The sequence below is a fragment of the Acomys russatus genome, chromosome 19 (genome assembly GCF_903995435.1).
Source record: "Acomys russatus chromosome 19, mAcoRus1.1, whole genome shotgun sequence".
In the NCBI taxonomy this organism is placed as follows: domain Eukaryota; kingdom Metazoa; phylum Chordata; class Mammalia; order Rodentia; family Muridae; genus Acomys; species Acomys russatus.
The window spans coordinates 19,502,581-19,512,687 of record NC_067155.1 but is presented as its reverse complement, the minus strand read 5'-3'; the positions used below and the strand labels follow the sequence as shown (position 1 = coordinate 19,512,687).

The window sequence follows — 10,107 nt, the reverse complement described above, 5'->3', positions numbered from 1 at the left end:
CCCCTCACTGGGGGATTCTAGGCAGGGCTCTACCACTGAGCCACGCCCACAGCCCCTCACTGGGGGATTCTAGGCAGGGGCTCTACCACTGAGCCACACCCCAGCCCCTCACTGGGGGATTCTAGGCAGGGGCTCTACCACTGAGCCACACCCCAGCCCCTCACTGGGGGATTCTAGGCAGGGTCTCTACCACTGAGCCACACCCCAGCCCCTCACTGGGGGATTCTAGGCAGGGGCTCTACCACTGAGCCACACCCACAGCCCCTCACTGAGGGATTTTAGGCAGGGGCTCTACCACTGAGCCACACCCCCAGCCCCTCACTGAGGGATTTTAGGCAGGGGCTCTACCACTGAGCCATACCCCAGCCCCTCACTGGGGAATTCTAGGCAGGGGCTCTACCACTGAGCCACACCCCAGTCCCTCACTGGGGGATTCTAGGCAGGGGCTCTACCACTGAGCCACATCCACAGCCCCTCACTGGGGGATTCTAGGCAGGGGCTCTACCACTGAGCCACATCCACAGCCCCTCACTGGGGGATTCTAGGCAGGGGCTCTACCACTGAGCCACACCCCAGCCCCTCACTGGGGGATTCTAGGCAGGGGCTCTACCACTGAGCCACATCCACAGCCCCTCACTGGGGGATTCTAGGCAGGGGCTCTACCACTGAGCCACACCCCAGTCCCTCACTGGGGGATTCTAGGCAGGGGCTCTACCACTGAGCCACACCCCAGCCCCTCACTGGGGGATTCTAGGCAGGGGCTCTACCACTGAGCCACACCCCAGTCCCTCACTGGGGGATTCTAGGCAGGGGCTCTACCACTGAGCCACAGCCCAGCTCCTCACTGGGGGATTCTAGGCAGGGGCTCTACCACTGAGCCACACCCCAGCCCCTCACTGGGGGATTCTAGGCAGGGGCTCTACCACTGAGCCACGCCCCAGCCCCTCACTGGGGGATTCTAGGCAGGGGCTCTACCACTGAGCCACGCCCCAGCCCCTCACTGGGGGATTCTAGGCAGGGGCTCTACCACTGAGCCACACCCCAGCCCCTCACTGGAGGATTCTAGGCAGCTGTACTACTGAGCCATGCCCCTAACTTTGAGGTCTTCTCACATCTTTTGTTGTTTTCTGTTTTGTTTTGAGACAGGGTCGGTCTCACTATGCAGCTCTGGCTGCCCAGGAACTCACTATGTAGGTTGATCTGCCTGCCTCTGTCTCCCAAGTGCTGGGATCAAAGGCGTGCGCCACCACCACCCTGCTCACCCTCCCACCTTTTAGGAAGGGGCTCAGGCACCAGTTGTCTGAAATGTCAGCACCAGGAAAGGGTTGCCATCTAAAAAAATAGAAAAATGCCTTCGTCAGGCACCAGATCTGACGGGCACCTGGGTCTCGGACTTCCGAGAGAGCCATTCTATCATCCAAATGCCGCCCTTCCGCACCTCTGCTTTCCTACATCATTTTGAATGACACCAACACAGTCTGAGGCCAAACAGGGTTTAATTGGTAGCTACAGAGGTGCACAGATCAAGGGGAACCATTCAGTGGGAATGCTGGACGCCCCCCGGGGGGCACTGAGTTCTAATGACAATGCCGCCAGGACTCAGGGTGCAGTCATCTCAGAGGGCCCTTCCCAACATCTCAGGGGTGTGGGCCCCGGGGAGGAGCCCTCATGAGGTGCTATTGGGATGCCTCAAACCCCAGTGAACCTCCATTGACTTTTCTGGGGTGTGAGACTTGAGTCTGGGGAGGTGATCGGGAGCGATCTGGGCAGGAGAGGGTTAAGGGTCCCTAGGGTGTTTCACAGAAACAAGTAAGTGGGCTCCGATTTCACAGAAATCATCAAGACAGCCCCTTGGGAGGGGGGAGGAGGTATCACAGGACCCCAAATATTGGGACCTGTTCACCTGTTCCCCCCCCCCAGTGCCACTTCGAGGTTTTAATGTAAGACCCTAGTGGCAGGGTATTACACATAGGTTATCGTGACTTTGCAACATACGCTGACTGTCCCACGGGACGGTTGGGACTGGAAAAATCAGTCCAGGTTCTGGATTTCAGTCCTAAGAGGACAAGCCTGGGGGTGCCGCGCGGCTCCTCTTCAACAGCTGCCGGAGCTAGGGACAGACAAGCGAGGGACACTGAGTGTGGTCAGTCAGGTAGGTGGGAAGGTCACAGGTCTAAAGCTAAGCTAGGGGGTTGAAGTCACGTGTGGTGGCCCATGCCTGTCATCCCACTACTTGGAATGGCTGAGGTAGGAGGAGAAGGGGTCAGGGGTCGGGGTCAGGGGTCAAGCTTTGCTCAGACTCTGGCAGAGAGCCAAAAGCCAGGAAGGTTTTGCTGGTTGGAGCTTCCTCACCTTGGGGTCAGCACTGTTGGGAGTCAAAGGGCAGAGATCACATTTAAGGTCAGGATCCAGGGTTAGGGCCAGGAGGAATAAGAGGTCTCACCGGGGGACTGAAGGCCACACTCTAAAGGCCTAGCTATGTAGGCCAGGCTAGCCCACACTCTCACTCTCCCAAGCTTAGAGTAGGGCAGCACTCAGCACACGCCCCTCTTTCAAGAGTCGCCTTCTGAGCGGGCCATTGTGGCCTTTAATCCCAGCACTCGGGATGCAGAGGCAGGTGGATCGCTGTGAGTTCGAGGCCAGCCTGGTCTACAAAGTGAGTCCAGGACGGCCAGGGGTACACAGAGAGACCCTGTCTTTTTTGTTTGTTTGTTTGTTTTTCGAGACAGGGTTTCTCTGTGTAGCCTTGGCCATCCTGGACTCACTTTGTAGACCAGGCTGGCCTCGAACTCACAGCGATCCGCCCACCTCTGCCTCCCGAGTGCTGGGATTAAAGGCGTGTGCCACCACGCCCGGCGAGACCCTGTCTTAAAAAAAGAAAAAAAAAAGGAGTTGCCTTCTGAGACTAGATAACATCCTCTAAGTTGGTGTTGGGTGCAGTTGGGGTGGGGAAACCCCTAGTTAGGGCAGAAGTCACACCAGCGCTCACCCCCTCAGGGCCCGGCCCGGGTCGCAGCAGGTGAACAGGTTGCTCATTCTCCAGGTTACGCAGCGTGGGATCCGCTCCAGCTGCCAGGAGGTGACGCACGATGGCCTCCTGGGGCGGCCCAGGGGGTAGGGCTGCTGCCATGTGGAGGGCTGTGTTTCCATGAGCCTGTAACCACAGGGGGAGGGACGACTGTCTGTCGGGGACCCACACCAGTGCTACATCCATCTAATGTGTCCTCCACCCCACTATGAACACTCTTTCCTGTCCTTTTTTTTTTTTTTTTTTTTTTTTTTTTGAGACAGGGTCTCTCTGTGTAGCCTTGGCCATCCTGGACTCACTTTGTAGACCAGGCTGGCCTCGAACTCACAGCGATCAGCCTGCCTCTGCCTCCTGAGTGCTGGGACTAAAGGCGTGCGCCACCACCGCCCGGCTACACTTTCCTTTCACACCCCGTGGGTCATTCCCCTGACAGCCAGCGCCCACCTGCCCCTTGCTCCTATACCTCAAACCACCCACAGCTCAGCCCATGTCTCACCTTCATGTTGACGAAGGCTCGCAGGTCTCCTCTCGGCAACCCCAGGAGCAACTGAACCAGGTTGGGGTTGGCGGCCTGTACAGCCAAGTGCAGAATGGTCTTGTTGCTCTTGATCTCCTGTGCGAAGAACAGAAGGGCGGCAGCGGGGTTAAGGCAGGGGCTCTACCACTGCAACAAGCATGAGGAAGTTCTAGGTCCACGCTCAGCACCAAAAGTACAAAAAGACTGGAAGGAGGAAAGGAAGGAAGGGCAGACAAATAATTATAAAAATAACTACACGCTTGTACTGGTTTAAAAACAGCTGAGGAGAGGGAATGTGGCCCTGGTGACACAGGTCTATCATCCCAGTGCTTGTGAGTTTGAGGTCAGCCCAGGCTGACCTTATTATTAAATGATATGGGCTTATGAAAAGCTTGCCTACCCTGCCTGCACTAGACCTTCGGTTAAATCCTCAGCACCACCACCACCAACAACAAAAAAAACGAAAACTAAAGGGAAAGTGGGTGAGAGGACGTGCCGGCGCGGAGTTGCCGCGAACGCTGATTGTTGGTGTGATGCCGGCACACGGGGCGGCTCATTACATAGAGTCTCTGCACTTATTCCACGTTCAGATTTGTTTTTTTGGGAGAATAGTTTATTAGCTATGGGGCAAGGAGGTAGCAGGCTGGAAGGTAACCACAGTAAGACCTCTGTCCTGTGTCCAAACCCCTGCACTGAAAAACTACTGTTAAAATCGAATGCTACTGAACTCCCTTGGCCTGCCTAAGATGGCGCCCCTAGCTCAGAAAATGAGGAGTTAGCATACGATCAGAGCCAAGTTCTGGGTCAGATTCCCTCCTCCCCAATAGGAAAGCTATAGGAATTCTGATGCCCTGTGCCTCTCTTTCTTTCTTTCTTTCTTTCTTTTCTTTCTTTCTTTCTTTCTTTTTTTTTTTTTTTTTTTGGTTTTTTGAGACAGAGTCTCTCTGTGTAGCCTTGGCTGACCTAGACTCGCTTTGTAGACCAGGCTGGCCTCGAACCCACAGCAATCCGCCTGCCTCTCGAGTGCTGGGATTAAAGGCGTGTGCCACTCGTGCCCCTTTTCCCTCATCGATAAGATGTAGGAGGGCTGGAGAGATGGCTCAGTGGTTAAGAGCGCCACCTGCTCTTCCAGAGGTCCTGAGTTCAATTCCCAGCAACCACATGGTGGCTCACAACCATCTACAGTGAGATCTGGCGCCCTCTTCTGCAGATAAAGCACTCATATGCAATAAATAAATCTTTAAACAAACAACAATAAGACGTAGGAGAAAAGATTACAAGCCTGAAGTGTTAGAGGTGGGGGCAAAAAGCCGATCTAAGTCAACTAAGCTTACCTGCCCCCCCACTCCCCCACTGCCCCACCCCTCCCCCAGACCTCCACCAGCTAAGAGTACCTGGCTGGTGTGACTGGCACCCATCTGAAGCAACATCTGCACACAGGCCAGTCTGTCTCGAGCTTGGGAACTCAGCGTTCTCGGACAGACACTAGGCGGGAGCATAGCAGCGTTGAGAGCCAGGATGGCCGTGTGGAGCGGGGTAAGGCCTGCGGGAGGGACTCGGTGAGGGACGCCACCGGGCATCCACCCTGTCCCCCGACACCAGCCCCTGGCTACGACCAGCTCACCTTCAAAGTCTCTGGCTTCCAGGTCCACGTGAATGCCTGACTTAAACACAGCCTGGGAGGAGAAGGAAAAGGGAGCTATGGAGGGGTCTCCCTAAACATGGTCCTCAAATCCTGGGTCACCAGCCCTGTCCCCCTCCCCGGTCCCCACCCCCATTCCCGCTGGACTTGCCAGCCGGCCATACCGAAAGGACTCCTGGGAGCCCGTAGGTGGCAGCCACATGCAAGACGGACCGGCCTTGATGGTCGGTGGCGTTAGGCTCCGCTCCCAGGCTCAGCAGGTCTTCCACAATCAGTGGCTGGTTGGCAGCGGCTGCCACCAGGAGAGGGGTCTGGAAACCACAGTGAAATCAGCCTGGACCCCCGGAGCCCGCCCTCCCGCGTCTGAGAGCCGGGCGCCCTTTCCTCTGGGTACCGAGGTGCAGACTCCTGGCCCTTTACCTTGCCTTTGTGTTCACGAATATCCAGCTGCCGGTACATCTGCAACACCTCCGCTGCAGCGTACGCTGCCCAGCGCAGCCCCCGAGCAGCAAACAGGTGTAAAAGCCTGAGGGTGCGGGGAGGGGGTTGGGGGGAGGGAAGAGAGCAGCAGTGAGAACAGCCCTCGCCCCCCCCCCCCGGAAAGCCACACAGTGTGTGGATCATCCTGAGCCTCCCCCGCTTAGACTCACGTGTCTCCTTCCTCATCCTGGGCCAATAGCTGTTGGGGCCCCAGAGCCAGTATTTGAGCTCGGGCCGTCTCCAGGGAGGGTGCGGCGGACTGAGGGGCTGCTGAAGGGAGGGCACAGACTCTCCAGGATCCCACGTGTGACAGGGAAGGTTCTGTATATAGCTGGGTATCCAGAGAGTCCTAAAAGGGGACGGGAAGACCCAGTCAGCTGAGAATTATTACACACGAGACACGAGCTCCTAGTCAAACGGGCAGGGCCAGCAGCCCAGGTGCGCTAACTGATGTTTAAACCTCCGGAGTTTGCTTATCTGGCTTGCTTCCGTCTTTTGAGAGAGGATCTTCACTGTGAAGCCCAGCCTCGCCTTGAACTTGAAGCAATCCTCCTGTCCCAGCAGGACTGCTGGGATTGAGTATGTACTGCCATGCCCGGCTTGTTTTAGTGTCTGCTTTGCTATACTACTGCCTAGGCTGGCTTCAACTAGTAACTGGCCAGTTTAAAATGTCGCTCCTCAGCCGGGCGGTGGTGGCGCACGCCTTGAATCCCAGCACTCTGGAGGCAGAGGCAGGCGGATCGCTGTGAGTTCGAGGCCAGCCTGGTCTACAAAGTGAGTTCAGTACAGCCAGGGCTACATATAGGGAAAGTTTGTCTTGAATAACCAAAAATATAAAAAATTAATTCTCTTCTTTCTGCCTTCCCAGGTGCTGAGACTACAGGCATAAGACAGTACCCCTGGCCAGAGATGGGATCTTCTTCTTCTATTTAGTTAGTTAGTTAGTTAGTTAGTTAGTTATTATGTAAACAGTACTCTGCCTGCCCACCAGAAGAGGGCATTAGATCTCATTATAGCTGGTTACGAGCCACCATGTGGCTGCTGGGAGCAACCAGTGCTCTTAACCTCTGAGCCATCCATCTCTCCACCCCCCAAGGATGGGATCTTAAACTCCTCCCTGTCATCTCAGAACAGGGTGTAAGTGGGTGTAAGTGAGGTGCTCCTCTCCCCATCCCTCCCCCATGGAGACTGAACCCCATGGCCTCACACACGCTAGGGAAGAGCTTTGACCATGGAGCAATATTTCTTTTTTATTTTCATTTTCACTTTTTTTTAAAAAAATAAATAAAGATGAGGTCTTACAAATGTGCCTAGGGCAACCTTGAACTCAGGTCTTTCCAACCTTCTTCCTCTGCCTCCTGAGTAGCTGAGTCTACACCACTAGGCTCAACACAACCGGAGGGTTTTTGGGGTTTTTTGTTTGTTTGTTTTTTGTTTTTAAGTGGCTTTAAGCCTATGTCCCCACTTTGTAGCTTTACCTCCATCGCCAGGGGAAATGCGCCTGACCGCCCTGGGTCTGATGATGGGTAGAAATCAGGAGTCAGGAAGCCTTCGGCAGCGGGATATGGACAGGAGCTGTCTGGACAGGCAGCATGGAGGCTAGGGTCCCAGTCTGCAAAGCCAGAAGGGGGAGCCAGGTTGCCAGGTCCAGAATCCACCGGCTCGTGGAAGGTGGGGAAGTGGATATGGCCTGAAAGCAAGAAGAGGGCACGATGGGCTGGAGAGATGGCTCAATGGTTAGGAGCACTGCCTGTTCTTCCAAAGGACCCTGGTTCAATTCCCAGCACCCACATGGCAGCTCACAGCTGTCTGTAAATCCAACATATGACACCCCTACACCAACACATGCACATAAATCTAAAAAAGAAGAAGAAGAGGGCAGGACCAGTCTGTTATCAAGCGGCAAGGCACAGCCAGGGACACAGAGTCTGCGGAGGGACTGAGAATTTGGACTTCTGAGATGCTGAGGAGCTGGGCCCCGAGTCCTGGGACATCAGCAAGTTGGAAACCTGACCCCCTGGCTTCCAAACAACTGGGACCTCAATTTCTGGGGCCTCAAAACTCTGGGCCTCCCTCCCAAAAAACACAAAACGCAAAACAAAACCAAAAAAACAACAAAACAAAACAGACTCTGGGCCCTTGAAGGACTATATTCGTGGACTACTGGGCTACTGAAAACCAGTGTCAAACCCCAAGGGCTGTCCATTTCGTTTTCTTTTTTGGAGACAAGGTGTCTTAAGACAGCTCTGGGTGGGGCCTGGAGAGATGGCTCAGAGGTCAAGAGCACTGGCTGCTCTTCCAAAGTTCATGAGTTCAATTCCCAGCAACCACAAGGTGGCTCACAACCATCTGTAATGAGATCTGTATACATTTAAAATAATAATAATAATAGTAATAATAATAATAATAATAATAATAAAGACAGTTCTAGGTGGCCTCCAACCCAGCGACAACCCTCCCCCCTCCCCCAGTATTGGGTATACAGGCACGTGGGACCATGGGAGGCTGTCCATCAGACTTTCCCGCCTCACTCCTGGGTCCCCAAAGTTTCTAAGATCTGGCTGCCCAAGTATCTAAGAGACGCTGGGGGATGGGGGGGCTACGTGTTCTTACCTGCCTCCACCTCGTTCACAGATGGGGTCAGCGTCTGGACCAGAGGAGGGGAGAAGTGGCCCTGCAACGGAAAGAAGACGGGGAGAGGAGGGGAGGGGAAAACCATGAATGCATTTATGTTATCTAGAAGATTCTTCCGGCTCTACTCCCCGCCTGTAGAAGAGCATCAGAGTCAAGGTTACGGCTCCTATCTCCTCCACCCACCCCCCAAGTGCACATGGCTTCCCGTGCAACGTAAAGACTGGGGGGGGGGACCATGAATGCATTTATGTTATCTAGAAGATTCTTCTGGTTTTACCCTCCTTCCCGCCCCCAGCCGCCTGTAGAACAACATCAGAGTCAGGGCTACAGCTCCCATCTCCCCCCCACCCCACCCCTCAGCGCACCCCCTAGTGCACATGGCCTCCCATGCCGCCCAGGACGGGCTTTCCAGAGACTCACCGGCACTACACTGGCTTCCGGCGGCGGCTGCTGCTGTCGGCGCCTCTGCTCTTCCAGAAGCTTCTTGACGGTCTGTGTTGGGCAGTGGCTGCGCTCGGCCCGACACACTGTGTGTGGGAAGGCGGAAGGAAGTCACCAGCAATGTTTTAAGTCACCCCCCCCAAAAAAAAACTGCACCGGGCACGCGGCGGGCGGCGGCCAGGAGTGGATGTGGGCGCGCCCTGCTTCCCCTCCCGCACCTCGGAAAAGTGGGGAACTGCAAAGCCAATAGAAGGTGAGATGCTGAGTGCTGGGCCCCGCCTCCGCCGTTTCCTTCCTTTTTACTCCACGCTTTTCCTCTGCCAGAACTTTCCACCAGCGTAGTGGAAACTGAGGGACGTGGGGAGGCCCGCAGTCCTATGAGGCATCGCCACATCCGTGTTTAAAAAAAAAAAAAAATCCCATCCGAGGGTACCTGGGTCCTAACTCTTGAAGTGGAGGGTTGGGAGTGTGCCAGCCTCAACTTCCTCAAAAAAAAAAAAAGGCACGTCCAAGGCTCCCAAAGCCTGAACTAGGAGAGTGGAGGATCATCCCCCTGAAATCCGAGAGATGGTTGGCAGTAGGGTCCAGGGTTCAAGGCCAGCCAGACTCATCTACATAACTAAGTTAGAGGCCGCCCCCTGGGGGCTAACTGAGACCCCTCTCGTTTCAAAACAACAACAATTATTTCTCTGTTCTAGAATCTGACGTGTGGGGCTGAGGTGGACGGTGGAGGGTAAGCCTGGCGTCCCAGTACGGGGGGGGGGGGGGAGGTGAGCTGACATTAAAGAGGGGGCCACCGCTCTTGCCCCATCCTCTCTGACAGGATCCACAAGATCTGTAGCCACGTAGTTCTTATTCGGTGATCTAGGGATCCGGACTCGCAGGGACCCCACCATCCCGCGCATGTCCCCGCATCCCATAGACACTGCATCCTCACATGCAGAGCCCAGGAGTCCCGGCTCCCTCTCCGACCCAAGAAGAGCAAATCCCCCAGCTCAGGCTTCCCGGCTTAGACATCAGCGCCAAGAAGGGTTAAATCCAAGCCCGAGGGTGGGAGTGGGGGCGTGGGGGGGGGGACACGGACTCGGAAACCATCGAGGTGACACGCCACGCGCGCTGACGTCACGGCGCTCACGCAAGGGAATCTTCCACCTCCCAGTTCCGCTCGGGGACTCTGCGCTGCTGCAGGTGTCCCGCTCGGGGAGGTGGATGGATGGGTGGGTGGGGTGGGGGGCGGGGCACGCAGCGAAGCGTGGCACCCGTGGAATCCCCGTGCACGGGGAATTCCTAGTTCGGGCCCGGGGACCCTGCCACCGGTGGTGCTCTTGGGAAGTCCCAGGGTGGGGCTGGTGTCCACAAGAGTGG

At 55.7% G+C, this 10,107-nt stretch overlaps 1 protein-coding gene across 1 annotated transcript; it reads right to left on the bottom strand.

The window, feature by feature from the left end:
• Positions 1–1,990: 1,990 nt before the first annotated feature.
• Positions 1,991–9,647, bottom strand: Nfkbid (NFKB inhibitor delta). Its single transcript, XM_051162065.1, has 13 exons — positions 9,564–9,647; positions 8,961–9,090; positions 8,722–8,828; positions 8,281–8,341; positions 7,146–7,357; positions 5,838–6,016; positions 5,608–5,713; positions 5,352–5,498; positions 5,170–5,221; positions 4,940–5,088; positions 3,525–3,641; positions 2,990–3,154; positions 1,991–2,110 (listed from the first exon to the last, which is right to left on the bottom strand). Exons 1-13 carry the CDS (start codon positions 9,645–9,647, stop codon positions 2,057–2,059), a joined length of 1,563 nt encoding a protein of 520 aa, XP_051018022.1. The 3' UTR covers positions 1,991–2,056.
• Positions 9,648–10,107: the final 460 nt, after the last annotated feature.

Excerpts from the sequence above, each read along its gene's own strand:
- Nfkbid (XM_051162065.1), bottom strand. The coding sequence starts at position 9,647 with ATGCGCGGGATGGTGGGGTCCCTGCGAGTCCGGATCCCTAGATCACCG. Across the intron at positions 8,829-8,960 it reads CAGTTCCCCACTTTTCCGAG|TGTGTCGGGCCGAGCGCAGC; the intron begins GTGCGGGAGGGG and ends TCCCACACACAG. Across the intron at positions 5,714-5,837 it reads CAGGATGAGGAAGGAGACAC|GCTTTTACACCTGTTTGCTG; the intron begins GTGAGTCTAAGC and ends CCGCACCCTCAG.